Raw genomic sequence first — 19883 nt, 5'->3', positions numbered from 1 at the left:
ATCGAGGCAAGGGCGCCGCAAAGCCGAGGTGGCGTCTGGAGGCCTCCGCCCCGCCTAGCGCGCTTTATACATACGCAGCCGAGCCTCCCCTGCCCTCCGCCTCCTGCCGGGTGTGCGGAGGAGGGCCTCTGGGCTGACTCACGCCGCTTTCTGGGAGGCCCCCCCCCCTGCGCCGCGCGTCATCGGCCTCCTTCCCAAAGTTGGTGGGGAAAGGGCTGTCGAGGGGTAGGGGGAGGAGAAGGGGGCGCAGGGGCGAGGAAAGCGGAACATGCCCATGTCTGCTAAATAAATCCATCCTGGGGCTTTTTCTTCCCCCCTCCCCCCTAGGGCGCAAAGTTTTACAAACTTCTCGGTTTTGATCTACGATTCCGTGCGAGCCAGGAGAACTTTGGAGCAAGCGATGAAGTCCGCTTAAAGATCGCTGCCGGGAATACCGTGAACGGCTGAGAGTCATAGCTGTCTTTTCTGCTAACAGGCTGTGACCCTCGTGAGTTTTGAGGGTGAGAGAATAGAGCTTCTCCATCTTCTGCTTCCAATTATATAATCTATTTGATTGCTATACTGGCCGTCTGGTGATGTCCATGTCTACAATCGTCTTATTTGGTTGCCTGAAACGTGTGTTTGCAATGAACAGATTGTTGTCTTCACAGAATTCTACGGGGCGTTCTCCTGCTTCATCCCGTGCTCCTAGCCCAAATCTGCCAACAATATTTGATTCTGCTTTGTTTCCTACTTTTGCATTCCAGTCACCTATGATTATCAGCATAGCTTGTTTAGGTGCCTGATCAATTTCTTCCTGAACACTGGCATAAAAACTTTCAATTTCTTCCTCATGGATGGACTCAATAAAGGAAGCCACGGCCTTCAATTTGCAGGATCTGAGCAGGGCTGTCAAAGATAGGACATTTTGGAGGACTTTCATTCACAGGGTCGCCATGAGTCGGAAGCGACTTGACGGCACTTAACACACACACAAAGTCTGCACTCTTGAACACATGAACACATGAAGCTGCCTTATACTGAATCAGACCCTTAGTCCATCAAAGGCAATATTGTCTACTCAGACCGGCAGCGGCTCTCCAGGGTCTCAGGCGGAGGTCTTTCACATCACCTACCTGCCTAAGCCCCTTTAACTGGAGATGCCAGGGATTGAACCTGGGACCTTCTGCATGCCAAGAAGATGCTCTACCACTGAGCTACAGCCCCTCCCCTCTTAGCTGGAAGTAAGTCCCATCGAAGACAGTTGCGTATCCTGTAATGCTTCAAAGATTAAAATAGGGACTCCCCTGTAGTTCTTACCACTTCTGCTTAGACGTTCTTGTGCAGAAAACATGCTGACTATTCTGATCCACAGACTTGCACAGCGTGCTTGCAGCTTTCACCAACTCAACATGCTCTGGTAGTTTAGGCTACAGGCACAGGGCTGTTAAGAAACTGCAGGAGGGCCGTTGCCTGGCCTGCTGCTCTCACTAAGACTCTGCAGAAAGTAGGGTTGCCAACCTCCAGGTGGTGGCTGGTGATCTCCCGCTATTACAACTGACCCAAGCAACAGAGATGAGTTCCACTGGAGAAAATGGCTGCTTTGGACTGTGGACTCTATGGCATTATACCCCATTGAAGCCCTCCCCAAATCCCACCCTCCTCAGGCTCCATCCCCAAAATCTCCAGGTATTTCCGAACCTGGAGCTGGCAACCCTAGTGTAAAGGGGGGTAAAAAAAACAGTTACAATACTGATAGTTTTACTGAGAAATCTATGGCTGACCATCATCAATTTAAAAAGTTAGAAATGTTAATTTGTGTTCATCACATGCCGTGCATGCCTGTGTCTATATAAATAAAATAAATTATGAAAGAAATGCCTCTTTTATCTATTATCGGTCAGTTCATGCACCGTTCGTACTATACACCTCACATTTGGCAAGAACTAAGTAATAGTCCAGAAGAGTATTGTTTCATTCCTTAAAAGAGATTGTCATTAAAGAAGATTAGATTTGTTTCTCGATAAACTTGTTCAGCCTCAAAATGCCTCCTACAATTGAAAACAAAAAACTGCTATTTATTTATTTTTTTGCCACCAAGTCACAGCTAACTCATGGTGACCCCAAGTCACAGCTAACTCATGGACGTTTGGAGGTGGTTTGCCATTGCCTGCCTCTGCGTCATGACCCTGGTATTCCTTGGAGGTCTCCCATCCAAATCTAGCCAGGGTCAGGAAATGGGAATTTGAACCTGGGTTTCCCAGGTCCTAATCCAATACCTTAATCACTACACCATGCTGCTGTACACTGGAGTAAATGTAATAGATTTCCTGTGAAATCTACAGGACTTGGAGGTCACTGTGCCCAAGGCATCTCAGTTTCCTCCTTTACACTGAAAGATAATTCTTTCACCTGACCTGCAGCCTCCTCGGAGTTCGTTCTTACACAGCCTTCATGACATCGGCACAATGCTCCTTGCCATGCTAGTGAAGCAATGTGAGAAGAAGAGTTGATTTTTTTATATGCTGACTTTCTCTACCACTTAAGGGAGAATCAAACTGGCTTACAATCACCTTCCCCTCCCCACAAAAGACACCCTGTGAGGTAGCTGGGGCTGAGAGAGCTCTAAGAGAACTGTGACTAGCCCAAGGTCACCCAGCTGGCTTCATGTGGAGGAGTGGAGAAACCAACCTGGTTCACCAGATGTGAGTCTGCCACTCATGTGGAGTGGGGAATCGAACCTGGTTCTCCAGATTAGAGTCCACCGCTCCAAACCACTGCTCTTAACCACTACACCAGGCTGGCTCAGAAGACCACAGAAGGAGCTCCTCCCTGTCCCAACATGAAACCCATTTTCTGAAGATTAATGCTGGGATGAGATGGAAAGGAACTGAAGTTCTACACATATCAGATTTTCCCTCTACATGACATACAGATAGGTCTGATTCTGAAAGTTTAGATGTTAGCATTAACTGGGACCTCTTATTCATGGCTTTAAGTGATAAAGGACAGGATTTTATTAACAATAGTTCTATTAATAAACTAGTCCATTGCTTTGTATTCAGACTACCATGAGCCTCATACACAACCCTACAAAACAGAACTGTAAGGATGGGGGGAAATTAACTATACTGATTTCATCAAGATCTGCATAACTTTAGTTACTGCAGTCATTGGGCAAAAACGCATGGTCGCTTTAGCCTCCTTTATTCCCTGTTTCAGCCAGGATCAAACGCATACGTTTTGCCGAACGTGCGTTCAATCCTGGCTAAATCCTGGCTGAAACGGAATAAAGGAGGCTAAAGCGACCGTGCATTTTCGCCCATTGACTCTTTCCTGGTCTGTAGGTGAGTTAATTGGAAGAGAGCAATGGCTAGATATGGTAGTATCTAGTCTGTCTGACTATCTGTTTATCTGTCTGCATGAAGCTGGACTATCAACTGTTTTCTCCCTGGTATTTAATAATCTCAACATACCTGAAAATAATTCATGGACTTTTCCCAGTTGCGAAGGCCACTTTATAAGGGAGAGGATCATGGTGTATTGTAGTGTTTATTGTATTATCACTTTGCTTTTACTGCATTGCATTCTGCCTTTGTCATGGATAGACAGTTTTTTTTCTTTTTCTATTCCCTTCTATAATCGTAGTTCTAACTGCGTTGTTTAATGGAGGTCCTTGCTTGCTGAATGAACTTTTTTTTTTTTTTTTTTAGAATTGTAATCCGCAATTGAAGTAAATAAAATATACATTGTCTGCCTATCTGCTTCTGGAAAATTCTTAGGAGAGAGGTCCACATATAGCCAGTTCGCTCAAGAGATGCAACCACATCCTTAAATTTGTTTCATCCTGTGACTTAGAAACCAGGAAGTGAACGATAAGGAAGCAACTGCTCCATCTTTTCCTGGTACACTTCCATGAAGCATCCAATATATTGGCCATCATTGGAGACAGGAGACTGAACTTAACACAAGGTGACCCATATTGTAGTTTTGCTATTTTTGGAGGTAGGTTATTGTTAGCCTTCCAGGAAGGCTCTCGGGCATACAGAAGAATGTTAGAAGTTGACTCCTGCTGGTTCAGACCCAAAGTCCATCTAGTCCAGCATCCTGTTTCCCACAATGGTTTAGCAGATGCCTTCAGGAAGCCTACAAGTAGGGCAAGGGCCCTTCCTGCTGCTGCTCCTCCTCCCAGCAAGTGATATTTAGGCTCCACAAAGTGAAACAACATCTACTCTGCACCCCCCTCAACTAATTTGTTTTACTGTGCCAGGTGTAAAGAGTATCACAGCAATGAGGATGAAGGTAGAATGAGTGATGTACAAGCGTCGGTTATAAGTCATGTTAACAGGGCAGGAGGTTAGAACGCCTGCACTCATAATGTCCAGTCTAATAACAGCAAGAAAAACAAATCCCCAAAAGCCCTAAAGCTCAGTGCAATCAGAAAACAGATGGCAGGATATGACTAACTATCTGGGATGGAATTCCTAACATTAATTTCCCTGGAAACAGATGATGACCTGAGTGAAAGGGAGGAAGGGATCACACTCATTCAGGCAAGAGAAGTCGCCAAAAATACCTTCTATGAGAGAATTCCCTGCCGCCTCTCACCTTGATTGTGCTAACCTGTTCTTTGACATGGTCTCCTTTTGATTATTACCTGCTCATTTTATCTTCATATCATATTGCTCTGACCATTTGCCACCTAGTTTTCTCCTTATTCTCTTATTCTTTCTCGTCACCTATTTATTTGCCTAATTTACAGTCTGTCTGTCTTTCTCACTGAGACTCAAGAGATCACACAATTAATGCAATAAGAACAGTATAACACTCCATGAACAGTGATTAAACTGCATAACAAAATGGTTGTAACAGCCGTCTCACTTTTAAAGCTCTGGCAGATCTCATTGCTCCTTATTTCATTCCCTTTTCTGCTTGTGTGCTCTTTTACTTTATGTTCGATAGTCTTAATTCAGAATCCATTTGACCCACGATTCCTTTGTGCATCTCTTCCATTTCCATACCTTCCTTGTTAAACAATGAGGGGTTTTTTAGCTAGGGAACTACAAGCTGCAGCTAAAACTATTCTGCTTTGCTTAGTACTTTTTGGCATTTCACAAAAGGGATGTGTAATGATGATGCGTGAAAGAACATGGATGGCTCACAGCTAGGGCTGCCAACTTCCAGGTACTAGCTGGAGATCTCCCGCTATTACAACTGATCTCCAGCTGATAGAGATCAGTTCACCTGGAAAAAAATGTCTGCTTTGGTAATTGGACTCTATGGCATTGAAGTCCCTCCCCTCCCCAAACACCGCCCTCCCCAGGCTCCACCCCAAAAAGCTCCCACCAGTGGCGAAGAGGGACCTGGCAACCCTACTCACAGCTACATTGGAGAATAAGTACCTAGACTGGACAAGTCTGAGATATGAGGACAAAGCTAGCCAAGACTAGGCAAACCATCTTTAGTGATGTATTTGGGCCATAAATGAGCTTAACTAGAATCTATCAATAGCTATTATTGTGGAAGTGTTTATGTTTATATTCAATTGTTCCCTAGAAAGTTCAGAGCAGCTTAAATAGGTCTTCCAATGTTCTGCTTTCAAGTAACTGATCTGCAGTGCAGTGCAATCCTAAACAGAATTACACCCTTCTAATTGCACTGGAGCCTTAGAAGGGGTTAACTCTGTACTGCAAGTCCATGTCCATTTACCTAATCATTGTGGACACATTATTATTATTTAGAAAATGTGTATGCTTCCTCTTCACACCTGTTCAAGGTGGCTCACAACTAAAACAATTGGAACAAAACCAAATGAACAGTAATAAATACAATAAAAACAAATCGTACCAGTAAAACATAAACCATTTAAGTAAGGGGAAAAAAACAGCAATAAAAACAAACCAATAAATGCATCCAGGGCATAAAAGCCCTGAGCAGTATAAAACGATAGAGCAGTCTAAAGTGATATTGATAAAACAGTACTCAGGCTATGTGCAGACAAGAAAACTGCTTTGAAAGTTCAAAGTCTGGGTAAAAAGAAGTGTTTTGGATTGGCACCTAAAAGAAAAGAAAAGTAAGCGCTAGACACGCCTACAGGAGAGAGCATTCCAAAGGCTGGTGTTAACCACTGAAAGGGCCCTCCCTAGCGGTTCCTGCCTTATCACACGGGCACAGAGAGTAGAGCTTGAGAAGAGGATCTCAACTGGCAGACTGGGCAATATTAAATGCTCTTCAGTACAAAAACATACAATTACAAGTATTATCACTGTTCCACACTATTTAATATGACAATTGTGTTATGATTTATTGTGCAGTATTGCAGAAGAAGTCAAGAGACCTGATTATCTCTTGATCCATATAAATCGATAAATATACATTGGGGTGGGAAGGATAACATACCGTATTTTTCGCTCCATAGGACGTACCTTTCCATAAGACGCACCTAGTTTTTAGAAGAGGAAAACAAGAAAAAATCTTGTTTTCCTCCTCTAAAAACTTGTCTTATGGAGGAAATGCTGGCTGGGCGCCTGCGCGTCGGGATGGCGGGAGCCGGCGTTCCCCGCCCCGACGGCCAGCTAGGAGGCGGAGGGGGCCAGGCAGAGCACTTTCAAGACCTTCTCACCCCCCGCCCGGCTTCCAGGGACTCCCGCTGCTAGGGAGAAGCTGGGGACGGGCGCCTCCGCGCCGAGCCCTCCCCTCTCCCAGCCAAGCCCCGGCCCCCTCTGAATGCGCCCGGCACGCCTCCGCTGCCAGGGAGAAGCTGGGGACGGGCGCCTCCGCGCCGAGCCATCCCCTCTCCCGGCCAAGCCCCAGCCGCTCGCCCAGGCCTGTTGCCACGGCTCCTCCACTGCGCTCCTCCGGGGATCCCGGTAAGTGGATCCCTTCCCTCTCCAGGAACCCCCGGGAGGGTGGGAACAGTGGAGGGGGCGGGGTTTAATCCCGAGGCCCAGCTAGTCATTGGGGAGTGGAACGCCGGCTCGCATTGTTCAGGCGTGCCCAGCCGGCTGGCAGGAGGGGCGGGGGTCCGCACATTCGCTCCATAAGACGCACCGACATTTCCCCTCACTTTTGAGGAGGAAAAAAGTGCGTCTTATGGAGCGAAAAATACGGTACCTCTCAGAACCTTACGGTGTGTTATCAAATGAGTGGGGAATGCACAAATGAATGAGGAGGGGCTGTGGCTCAGTGGTAGAGCATCTGCTTGGCATGCAGAATGCCCCAGGGTTCAATCCCCGGCATCTCCAGTTAAAGGGACTAGGCAAGTAGGTGATGTGAAAGACCCCTGCCTGAGACCCTGGAGCCGCTGTCGGTCTGAGTTGACAATACTGACTTTGATGGACCAAGGGTCTGATTCAGTTGAAGGCAGATTTGTGTGTTCAATCCCAAATTAAAAAGAAATCCCACTGCTCTTGGAAAGGCATTTTTGTATAAGATGATCAGCACTGATGTGAAGTATTGCACCTTGCCCTTTACCTGGGTGTGTGGCATCAAACGCAATGCCAATGTGTGGTTAGAGGCAATATCAGTTTCAAAAATTGAACTGGACTGTAGGAAACAAATTTCAGTGCTGTTTCTTCTCATGGGGGAAAACTGGGGAGGGCCGTAGCTCTGTGGTAGAGCACAGGTTTTTCATGCTGAAGTCCTTGCTAAGCAAAAAAAGGCAGGACCGAGCTGGTGGCCAAATGAAGTGAGATGCTATAAAGCAGTTGTGGGGATGAGTTGGGGAGCAAACACCCAGGCACAATTGCCCAAAAGGAGTCTGCAAATAACTTTAAAGCATCAATTCCGACACATAATGCCGATCATCACCATAAAATTTCAAACAAATGAAAAGAAACTTAAAAAAAATAAAAATAAGCAAAAAGGGGAGGGACAGTGGCTCAGTGGTAGAGCATCTGCATTACATGCAGAAGGTCCCAATCCCTGATGTCTCCATTTAAAATGATCAAGTAGTAGGAGATGTGAACACATGAACACGTGAAGCTGCCTTATACTGAATCAGACCCTTGGGCCATCAAAGTCAGTATTGTCTACTCAGACCTGCAGCGGCTCTCCAGGGTCTCAGGCAGGGGTCTTTCACATCACCTACTTGCCTAGTCCCTTTAACTGGAGATGCCGGGGATTGAACCCTGAGACCTTCTGCATGCCAAGCAGATGCCCTACCCCTGAGCCACAGCCCCTCCCCAAAAGAACTTTAACAGAGATCCCGTAGAGCCACTGCTGGTCAGATCAGACAATACTGGCCTCAGTAGACTAACAGTCTCCCTCAGTATATGCTGACATGTGTGTGATCCTGCACGGAGTAAGACAAATCAAATTTAATGTCAACACTGAAAGACCTAATGTGAAATGAGCAGTTGCCAGGGTGTTCCTTGTCTCCTTTGGAAGAAAGTCAGCCCTAACAGTCTTTCTAGATGCTTTAAAAATTGTTTCCAACCCTCCTCCAAGCCCTCCTATTGTTTAGCCTCTCCATCCTGGCACAGAGAAGGGCCAGACGTTTCCTTAGCAAACCTGTTTCCTCTCGACCACTCCGCATGGTTGGCTTTCCCATTGTAGGGAAAGTTACAAGCATGCATCCTGTCTCTAATGGCTTTCCTCCATCCATACCCCCCAGTTCAGTTCACTTCACACACTGCTAGCTCTGTTCATGTACGTTGGAGGTGATAGTGAGGATTTTTTTCCTATAGGTGTATCAATCCCAGATTAACAACTGCGGGATTTCATTGGTCTAATCAAGGATGCACCCCAGCTTCTTGCTCGTGACCATCCATTATTCTATGTAGTACATGAAAGAACAACAACCCCTGATTCCTATGGTTGTACTTTAGGAAGGTTTGAAAAGTTTTGGAGTAGCGTGGAGACAGAAGAGGTTGGTTTTCCATGCATGTGTAATGCTTAGGTCTGCTTGAGGCAGTGGAAGGAGAGAGGTCAAACCGTTCGGTTTAATCAGCTTAGGACGGATTCTGCTGATGAATTAAAATCCGGTAACTACTTACAAGGAGTCTGGAAAGAGAGCTGGAGAGTCCGCTACCACTTCAGGAAATCAGGAGGCACTCAGCACTCACAACAGAAGTAAGGATTTTTTTGGTGGAGGGGAGGGAGATGGGGAGGGGGGCTTCTTACACAGCCAATTGCATTCCTCAACCCACTGTAATGCCTCTGTGTGTGTGAACCAGCGATGCCAGCGATTAATATAGAGGATCTGAGCGAGAAGGATAAACTGAAAATGGAAGTGGAGCAGCTCCGGAAAGAAGCAAAGTTACAAAGACAACTGGTGAGTGCATACCTGGCGGTGCTTTCTTTTAGATTTTGGAAAAAGTAGTTGGAGTAGTTCGCTGGAAGACCAATCTCTGCTGGGCTTTTGTGCGGGGGGGGGGGGGAAGAGGCGTGTGCATGGTTGAAACAAGAGAGCTGGGGATGTTGTAAACAAACCTGGTACCTTTGGCAATTTGGAATGATTTGCCTGAAAGGAGAAAAAGGAGGTTGGTTTTAGCATCGTTTCCCTTCAACGCAAGCCCCCCCCCCCAAAAAAAAAAAACAACTCACTAGAAATTTCTTGGGAAAGCTGCAGGAGTTACTTTCCAACTTTCTTGACTGACCCTAAACAAACTCTTCTCCCTCCCAATATGTAAGTGTGAAAAGAAGGGATAAAAGACCTCAAGTGTATTTCATTGTGGAAAGTGACCACAGCAGGGTTGCTCTCTAATGGTACACATGATCCCAGAAATTAGATCCCAGAAATGAGGGGGGGGAGGGGGAGTTTGGGGAAAATGCAGAAAGGATGAATTTCCACCCATCAGGGTACCCCTCAGCCCTCTTTTTTTCTTGATTTCTGCTGACTAATCTCTTGCAACGATCAAATAAGGGGGGAAATGCCATAAGAAAATAGAAGTAAATGAAACACTACAGGAAGAATCGGCAGACTTTTTGTTCAGTGGTCATGCCAAGAGGACCAGGCTCTGTATTCCAACATCACAGCCCGGATGCTTTCTCCTCACTCTTCCTCTGGTTCCTAAATCTCTTACAGTGCAGCCCTGTGGAGAGGTACCCCAGCTTGAAATCAGTGGGTTTAGACTGGAATAATTCTGCATAGTCTTTCACGGCTGCTAGAAACCCTTCCAAGCCTCACCATCCTAACCATTAGGCAGACTGTCTGTTATTTAACTTACACGTTTATAGCCCTGGGGGGAAACCATTTGGATTGTCTTCCTCACACACCAAAGTGTTTGGAGCTATCTCTGCCCACCCCTCATACATTCCCCCTCCCCAACAGAAGCATGCCGCTCGTGAGCTGCTCCTGAGAGCTAATGACTCTTGACATGAGCTGTGGAATAGCCTAAGGGGGAAAATGGAAAACCAGTAATTCCAAGGAAAGCGAGAACCGTGAACAGGCTAATGGCAGGGTATGCTGCAAATGGCTACATTTGGAACTTTTTATTGCTGTGGTACAGCCCAGAGGAAATGAACAGTGTGATGACTCGGGAAGGAAAATCGGCACCAGTTGGAATTTTGAATGCTGTGATAAAATGTTTCCATATGGTGTGCACAATAAGGTGCATTTGTCGCTTGGCCATTGGATTGTTTTTAGAAAACTGGGCGGCACGCATTTCCTGAAGGATGTGGTGTGCAGCCTTCAGAGAAGTAAAACAAACTGCAATTTAGTAAAAGTTCATTAGATGGCATTGTGTGTAGCAGGAATGTCACGTCACCGTTTTGAAACACTAAGAGCCCGTGTGGTGTAGCGGTTAAAAGTATCAGACTAGTACCTGGAAGACCCAGGTTCAAATCCCTGCTCGTGCCATGGGGGCTCACTGGATGATTTCGGGCCATTCACACTCGCTCAGCCTAACCTACCTCACAGGGTTGTAAGATAATAATAAGTTGAAGAACCAGGTGCCACAATGCAATGACTACACCAATCAATGTGCCACAGGAGCAAATCTTTTCATTGGTGGGGAAAAGTGCTGTCAACGTATGGTGACCCTGTAGAGTTTTCAAGGCAAGAGATGTTCAGAGATGGTTTGCCACTGCCTGCCTCTGCATAGCAATCCTGAACTTCTTTGGTGGTTTCCCATCCAAGTACTAACTAGAGTTGACCCTCACTAGCTGCTGAGATCTGACAAGATCAGGCTAGCCCAGGCCATCCAGGCCAGGGCCTCTTTTCGTTAGCTCTCCAAAAATGATATATTCCCACAGCAAAAACATTGTTTGAGAAATATGTGAACACTATGCACAGCAAAACTGATGATGTAGAAAGTTCCTACTATTTAAAGTGTGTTCTCACATGTCAATAAGTTGTGGCATAGCATGGTGGGCATATGTGTGTGTACTGCTTTTGGTATTTCCATGAAACATGGCAGCCAAAACTGTATGGGTACAGCCAATTTATGTTTTAACACTGGAAAATTCTATTTTGCCTTCTTCCAGTGGAAAATGTTATCCCTACATATACAAACCAGATGTGTTACAATTTTTCCCCCTCTTAAGGTTTCTAAATGTTCAGAAGAAATTAAAAATTACATTGAAGAAAGATCTGGAGAAGACCCTCTTGTGAAAGGTATTCCAGAAGACAGGAATCCTTTTAAAGAAAAAGGAGGATGTATTATCGCTTAGAAGAACAACACCATTTTGAAACCGGTCTGAGTGAAGCTCCAGGGGTTCTGAACTGACTGTTTACGAGAACAGAAATGCTGGTTTATAATTTCATTCCCTGATATGTTACTGTTTCTTAATCTCCTGTACATGCTAGTTTGAATTTGAAGAAATCTATTTCTATAACTACAGTGTTATTTTGGAAATGCAAATTTAATATACATGATGAAAATGTTCTGTTTTTTGCAGAATACGGAACTTTAAATTCAATAGCATCACGATGTTACACTGCATGTACAAATTGGATTTTGTTAATATAAATAATGAAACCCTGACAATGTCATGTGATGGTATTTTTTACACCAGATTATTCCTGGGTGGGTAACCAATGCAATCACTGTTGGAGAAGTACAGCGTAAGGATGGGATCTCTCAAACACATACTGGGACATAATGAAATCAGTGAAACTGACTTCTAAGTCTGATATTTAAATAAATGCTCTTGGTTTCAAGGTACCATTTAAAACTTCACAAAAGTACATTCATTATTATGATATACCATACATACATTTTATTAAACATGTTATTTTTTTAATAATTTTTTATTAAATTTTATAACCAAACATAAAAAAAGAAAAATAAACAAACAGATACATTAAAGTAAAAGAACAAATCAAAAAGAATACAAAAAGAAAGAAAAAATACAAAAGGGTATCTATATACCTTAGTTATTACATTCGTGATTACAATATTATAAAATTAAAGAGGATACCCCTTTCCCCTCCACCCACCTAAAAAAGTGACCCTTCACCCGACTTCCGAAGAAATGTCTAAACAGTTTCTATAACACTTAATAACTAAAAACTTATAAAATTATTAATGCTAATTTCTATAACTCGTTAATTAATACTGTAAACTCCATTTTTGCCAAATTATCCCAATATGAGGCGGCCTTAAACCATTTTTTTTTATAATCTTCCATATCTTTTCCATGTAGGAATTCCGTTAATTTGGCCATCCTCATATATATCCATAATTTCTCTCTCCAGTCAATAATTGAAGGTTTATTCGCTTGTTTCCAAACTTTAGCTATCACAATTCTTGCAGCAGCAAAACTATATTGGCAGATAACCCTGTCCTGGTCATTCAAATTTTTTGGTGGAATACCTAATAAACAAAATGCAGGTTTCCTTTTTATTCTACCAGTAATCAAATTATTCGTTTCCATCGTTATTTTTTTCCAAAATCTTTTGATTTTTTTACATAACCACCATACATGCATATATGTTCCTCTTTCCTTTCCGCACTTCCAACATATTCCCGTATCTCCCTTATTTTTTCTTTACATTACAGAAAATTATCAAACAATTACAACATTATTGTCGAAGGCTTTCACGGTCAGAGTTCATTGGTTCTTGTAGGTTATCCGGGCTGTGTAACCGTGGTCTTGGAATTTTCTTTCCTGACGTTTCGCCAGAGACACTGTCCTTCAGTGTTACTACTCTGAAGATGCCTGCCACAGTTGCTGGCGAAACGTCAGGAAAGAAAATTCCAAGACCACGGTTACACAGCCCGGATAACCTACAAGAACCAATGACAACATTCTACCCAAAGGTGTACAATCTAAATAAATGAGAGGCACAAGAATAAGGGGGGGGGGAATAGAAACAGAAATATGCAATATAAATCTTTCTCTCTGTAAAAGTTTATGACATTGATGGAACATGCCTACGTAATCCTATATTTGCTTATCTACCAAGCATGAAGGACCACTGAATCCACTGGCAGTTATTCCCAAAATTATGCTCAGGATTACAACCTTAGGAAGGAAAATGCAAGCACCAAGGTGAGAAGACTTAGGTTGCATCCTAAAAACACTTTCCGATACTAAGCACCATTGAATAAAATGGGACTTACTTTTGAGTAGATCTGCTTACTCAAAGTAGATCTGCATAGAGGAGTCCCGTGGTGCAGGGTGGGAGAAGAAGAGATGATTTTTATATGCTGACTTTCTGTAACTTCTAAGGATAATCAAACTAGTTTACAATCTCCTTCCCTCCCTCTCCCCACAACAGACACCTTGTGAGGTAGGTGGGGCTGAGAGAGCTCTAAGAGAGCTGTGACTAGCCCAAGCTGGCTTCATGTGTAGCAGTGGGGAAACCAACCTGGTTCACCAGATTAGAGTCCACCACTCAACTGGAGGAGTGGGGAATCAAACCTGGTTCTTCAGATTAGAGTCCACCACTCTTAACTACTACACCATGCCAGTAAGCTGTAGTACTGCAATCAAAGCTCTGCTCAGGTCCTGAGTTCGATCCCGACAGAAGTTGGCCGCTCAAGGTTGACTCAGCCTTCCATCCTTCTGAGGTCAGTACAATGAGTACCCAGCTTGGGCGTAAAGTGTAGACGCTGGGGAAGGCAATGGAAAACCACTCCACAAACATAGGCGGCCTAATAAACATCGTGATGTGACATCACCAAATGGGTCAGTAATGACTTGGTGCTTGCACAGGGGACCACCTTTACCTGTTTAAGATTACTTCTATAAATTGGGCTGTGTTTTCCAATGCTGCTACATAAATTCTTTAAATTCTTTACTGAGAAGAGTTGTGTCTTAACAAATTATGCAACTCAGAAAGAATATATTTTTTCTCTTTATTTTTCATAATTTTGCAAATCTTTTATTTCGGCTTCACTAGTCATGAGGAGGAGAAAGAACTGTGCCTGGCACTGAAACTCCACCTCCAGTCACTCAGAAACTTATTCTGTCCAATAACTTCAAAATCAAATCTTAAATAGCTGTTAAGTCACAGGATCTTTGAGAGGAAACAAAACCTTTAAAGCCCTGGGAGCAACATGCTGCCCTTTCTCTGGCAGAACAGTCAGTGTTGTCAGACATGCTTCTTTGGCTGTAATCCTAAGAACACTTACCTGGGAGTAAGCCTTACTGGAAAGCATGGGACTTATTTATCAGTAGACCTCCTTAGAATTGCTCCCTTTGGGATTTAAGGTGTGATCCCTTCCCCAGCCCGACACCTTTGGCTTTCCTTTTCACTATGAGCAAAGCTGAGTCTACTGGGAGGGGATCAAGTCTGGAGACTCCGAAATGCATGATGCAGACTCCTTGTCCTTCAAGGCCCAGCTAAAACCCACCTGGTTGGGCCTGGCGCTTAAAGACTTCACCTGCCAGTGAAACTAAGGGCGACAACGCATGGGAGGTTTTGCCTTGGATTTGCCACTGTCTTGGTGCATATGCTGTGGCTTCCTTTATTGAGTCAATCCATCTCTTGTTTGGTCTCCCTCTTTTCCTGCTGCCCTCAACTTTTCCTAGCACAACTGTCTTTTCAAGTGACTCTTGTCTTCTCATAATGTGCCCAAAATACGATAGCCTCAGTTTAGTCATTTTAGCTTCTAGGGTCAGTTCAGGCTTGATTTGATCTATAACCCACTGATTTTTTATTTTATTTTTGCAGTCCACGGTATCCGTAACACTCTCCTCCAACACCACACTTCAAAAGAGTCTACTTTCTTCCTGTCAGCTTTCTTCACTGTACAGCTTTCGCACCCATACATAGTAATAGGAAATATGATGGCCTTGGATTTGCTGCTCTCTAAATGCACGATTTCCCCATCCAAATTTTCAAAACTCGAAAATAAGCCCCCATGCAGAATTTTGAGAATTCTCAAAATTCTGCATGGGGGCTTATTTTTGATGGATTGACTCAATAAAGGAAGCCACAGCCCTCAATTTGCAAGATCTGAACAAGGCTGTCAAAGATAGGACATTTTGGAGGACTTTCATTCATAGGGTTGCCATGAGTCGGAAGCAACATGATGGCACTTAACACACAACACACACAGATGCACATTTCCCCCATCTGAATTCTCAAAACTCTGCACGGGGGCTTATTTTTTTTAAATTTTTTTTATTATTTTCTTCATTTAGAATAACAACGTATACATCATCTATTCCTAAAAATTAATAAAAGTAATATCAAACTATTCATAATAGTAATTGAAACTTATGACTTCCCCATCACTCCCTTCCATCTAAAAATAAATTGTATATACTCTTGCTAACAAAATTAATCCTCATATTATTTAATTAATGTATAGGCATCGTATCTTGGTATAGGTATCGTATCTTGGTAAAAATGTATTAATCAACTACCTTAATATGACCATACTATTTATATAAAAATTGTATATAAAGATTAAATCATATATGTATATATAAGATTAAATCATATATGTTTATATGTATATAAAGTTATATGTATGTGTTATGTGTATATATAAAGTTTATATGTATATAAAGATTGTATATAAAGATTAAATGTAGATTAAATGTAGATAAAGATTAAATCAAAGAATATCCTTTAAATGAACCGATTACAAAATTGATTTTCACAGTAAATCCTCCACGCCTCCCATTCCCCCATAAATTATCAGTCTGTGCACGGGGGCTTATTTTGGAGGGTTTGGCTGGGGGAAATGTGCATTTAGAGAGCGGCCAACCCAAGGCAAAGCCCAGCCAGCAGCGGCTCTCCAAGGCGCACGCCCGGAGGCGGGCCAAAAAGTTTCTCGAACTTTGGGCGCGCATGCGTGCTGGGCAGCGGGTCCAGGCATGGTTCCGCGTCGGCTGGCTCTCCTCGCGCGCCAGGGGCAGGCGGCCTGGGGGCTGCGCGGCGGCGCCTCCCGGAGGCCGAGCAGCAGCGGCGCGCCCCAAGCCACCGGCCCCGGGGACCACCTAATATACACGCAGGAGCATTTCGCCCTGAGAGCGTCGCTGAGAAAGGTACCGGCCGCGGCCTCTGCGCAGTCGGAAACGCGGCCGACTCGGGGACTGCGCCCGTCTGCGCGCGTGGCCTCGTTGCGCTCGGCATTGCGCCCCGGCGACTCCCTAGCTGCCGGGAACTAAGCTTAGCCCTCTTTCCCCTAACTTGCACCTATGAGGAGCGGGCAGCCACTTTCCAGGAAACTTCATGGAAGGTTTTGCATTGGATTTGCCACTCTTTAGATGCACATTTCCCCCCATCCATATTCTCAAAACTCAACAATAAGCCGCCATGCAGAGTTTTGACACTTCAGATGGGGGAAAATGTGCATCTATAGAGTGACAAATCCAATGCAAAACCTTCCATGAATAAACGGCCAGTCGGTTTGGTTGACTCAACTTATGCAATTCAGCAGCACTTCGCAGAGCAAAACCAGCGTAGGACTGTGGCTTCCCAGGTCTCATTTCAAGGAGCTTCACGCCTTTCACTATGTTGTGTGTGAAGCGCCGTCAAGTCGTCCATGAATGAAAAGGGCAAGAGTCCAGTAGCACCTTAAAGACCGCGGCTCACGAAAGCTCATCCCCTACCAGAAAATAATTTTGTAAGTTGGTTCTTGTAGGTTATCCGGGCTGTGTAACCATGGTCTTGGAATTTCCTTTCCTGATGTTTCGCCAGCAGCTGTGGCAGGCATCTTCAGAGTAGTAACACTGAAGGACAGTGTCTCTCAGTGTCAAGTGTGTAGGAAGAGTAATATATAGTCAGAAAGGGGTTGGGTTTGAGCTGAGTACTGTCCTGCAAAAGTTAATGTGCTAATCATTGTCCTGTAAGTATCAAGATAATGTGCTAATGAGGGTGTGGTATGTTAATATGGAACCATTGTATCCTGAAGTGATCTGTTAATGTGTGTAATCCAAAACTAATCTGCATGGCTATTGTGGACTGTTGCCTTTGTTAGTCTGGAGGTTTTCAGAACAGGAAGCCAAGCCTTATTCATTCTTAAACTCTCCTCTTTTCTGTTAAAGTTGTGCAGATGTTTATGAATTTCAATGGCTTCTCTGTGCAATCTGACAAAATAGTTGGTAGAATTGTCCAATAGTTGGTAGAATGAACTCTGACCGTGAAAGCCTTCGACAAAATTTTGTTACTCTTTAAGGTGCTACTGGACTCTTGCCCTTTTCTACTACTGCAGACAGACTAACACAGGGCTACCCACTGTGAACTATGAATGAACGTCCTCCAAAACTTCCTATCTTTGACAGCCTTGTTCAGATCTTGCAAATTGAAGGCTGTGGCTTCCTTTATTGAGTCCATCCATCTCTTGTTGGGTCTCCCTCTTTTCCTGCTGCCCTCAACTTTTCCTTTCACTATAGCATACTGTTAAAAGTTCTCCACTGCCTGGATCATGTGGAGCGCCTTTGTTTACTCTGCTGTCGCTTATTGGGCAATGGTTTAAATGCCAAGTTAAAGATCTACTATGTATCTTGCAGTAGCAAAGAGCAAGAGTCCAGTAGCACCTTGGCAACTAACATGGTGCTGCTGCAGTCGTCTTCCTTGTGGGCTTCCTAGAGGCCCCTGGTTGGCCCCTGGGTGAACAGACTGCTGGACTTGATGGGCCTCGGCCTGATCCAGCAGGGCTTTTCTTTTTCTATTCTTTTCCTGTTCTGCTGCTTGTGACAGACTAACACGGCTACCCATCGTGTACTTTGTATCTTATCGGCAGTTGTACTTTGGCGGCTGTACTGGTTCAAATAGCAATGCTTCAGGTGGTTTATATGTATGTGCTTAAAGAGAGGAGATGCCTCCACCACTTGAATCTGGAGCTAAACCCTGAAGAATGATGATACTAACCACTTACGTTGGAATAAAGTTTGGCTGCAGTCCTCAAAACATTTTCCTTGGAGTAACCCCATTGAATAACATAGGATTTATCTTCTTAGACCTTCCCATTGTTAGTGTTTAGGGTGCTACTAGACTCCTGTTTCATTCTAATTCTAACCACTGGCACTAGCAGCCTTTTAACAAGACCTTCTATAACCAGGCTTATCAGAGATTGTGGGGAGGGGCTGTGGCTCAGTGGTAAAGCATCTGCTTGGCATTCAGAAGGTTCCAGGTTCAGTCCCCGGCATCTCCAGTTAAAGGGACTAGGCAAGTAGGTGATGTGAAAGACCTCCGCCTGAGACCCTGGAGAGCCACTGCTGGTCTGGGCGGACAATACTGACTTTGATGGACCAAGGGTCTGATTCAGTATAAGGCTTCATGTGAGACAGAAACCAGAAAAATGGGGCAGTTGAAAAAGAAATGTAATCAATCTCATGATAATTCAGAAATCTTTTTTAAATTTGCAATTAAAAAAAAAAGCTCCCCAAAGTCATCCAGTATAGGCAAGAAAAATGGTGCAGATCCGGGCACACACACACAATGCACGCTTTCCCACGGTGTGCAAAGGTGCTTTGACTTCAGTCTTTCCAAAAAGTTTGTATCAAAACAGGTTGGGGAAAGATCTCCTCAAAGGAGGGGAAAGCCCAGAAAGTGAATGTTTAATGGATGATGTCATGTAGATGCTAAAAAAGAGAGAAAGAGCTGTAGTTTGGATGCCAAAGAAGAGCAAAGCCTCTGTGTGTAAGCAACCAAAGTTGGTGAATCAAGGCTTTAGTACTGGCAGAAGCTGGCAGTACTGGCAGTAGCTACGATGAGAAACAATTTAAATGAAACTAGGGCTGTCAATTCGGTTCGGCCCGAACTGAAAATCAGCCGAATTTCCCTTGATTCGGCGGTTTTTAGTTCGGGAGGAACCGAACTCAAAACTGGCGGGCAACCGGGGGGGCTGAATTCAGCGAGTTCGGGAGTTCGCGAATAAATTCGGCCAATTCGGGGCCGTCAGTAAGCAGCATAACCTTCAGTAAGCAGCATTCTCCTCCCCCGGCCAATCGGTGGCCAAGCTGGGTCTTCTTCTGGCCAATCAGTCAGGATTGAGTACTGGAGGAATCAGCTGATGTGCGGCCGGCCCGGGAAAGAGAGAGAGGGAAATCCTCATGTGTGTGTGAGGGGGTGCTTGTGCACATTCGCTCCTTTCCGTGGCTGCAGGGGGCGCATTTTTTGGGGTACAGACCCCAAACTTTCAGGGGATATTCAGACAGGTTTTCTTAAGAGACCACCCAAGTTTTGTAAACATTGGGTCAGGGGGTCCCGAGATATGGGCTCCCCCCTTTTTCTTTCCATGGCTGCAGAGGGCGCATTTTTGGGTGTGCCGACCCCAAACTTTCAGTGGAGCATCAGACAAGGCTTTTTAAGATACCCCCCAAGTTTTGTAAACATTGGGTCAGGGCCCCCTGAGATATGGGCTCCACCCCTTTTTCCTCTCCCCCCTTTTCCATTTCCGTGGCTGCAGGGGGCGCTTTTTTGGGGGTGCAGCCCCCAAACTTTTATCATAGATTCAGAGAATCCCTCTTAAGAGACCACCCAAGTTTTGTAAAGATGGGTTCAGTGGGGGCTGAAATATCGGCTCCCCCCCTTTTCTCTTTCCGTGGCTGCAGGG

The 19883-nt window shown here is 44.4% G+C and overlaps 2 protein-coding genes across 2 annotated transcripts in view; both read left to right on the top strand.

Annotated features, from left to right (window-relative positions):
- The first annotated feature begins 9092 nt into the window (after positions 1–9092).
- LOC130484434 (guanine nucleotide-binding protein G(I)/G(S)/G(O) subunit gamma-11) lies at positions 9093–11609 on the top strand. Its single transcript, XM_056857425.1, has 2 exons — positions 9093–9253; positions 11467–11609. The coding sequence occupies exons 1-2, from the start codon at positions 9158–9160 to the stop codon at positions 11590–11592; spliced, it is 222 nt and encodes a 73-aa protein (XP_056713403.1). The 5' UTR covers positions 9093–9157; the 3' UTR covers positions 11593–11609.
- A 4588-nt stretch (positions 11610–16197) lies between these two features.
- Positions 16198–19883, top strand: part of LOC130484430 (probable acyl-CoA dehydrogenase 6) — a 56067-nt gene continuing 52381 nt past the window's right edge. The window contains exon 1 of the mRNA XM_056857422.1: positions 16198–16368. Coding sequence (XP_056713400.1) covers positions 16198–16368 — 171 coding nt within the window. The remainder of the gene's footprint in view (positions 16369–19883) is intronic.

This window comes from Euleptes europaea, chromosome 11 (genome assembly GCF_029931775.1).
Source record: "Euleptes europaea isolate rEulEur1 chromosome 11, rEulEur1.hap1, whole genome shotgun sequence".
In the NCBI taxonomy this organism is placed as follows: domain Eukaryota; kingdom Metazoa; phylum Chordata; class Lepidosauria; order Squamata; family Sphaerodactylidae; genus Euleptes; species Euleptes europaea.
This window is presented reverse-complemented; position numbering and strand designations above follow the sequence as displayed.

Bases quoted from the DNA above. Each gene is read 5' to 3' on its own strand.
- LOC130484434 (XM_056857425.1), top strand. From the start codon at position 9,158: ATGCCAGCGATTAATATAGAGGATCTGAGCGAGAAGGATAAACTGAAA. The intron at 9,254-11,466 runs GTGAGTGCATAC...CCCCCTCTTAAG, and splicing joins CAAAGTTACAAAGACAACTG to GTTTCTAAATGTTCAGAAGA.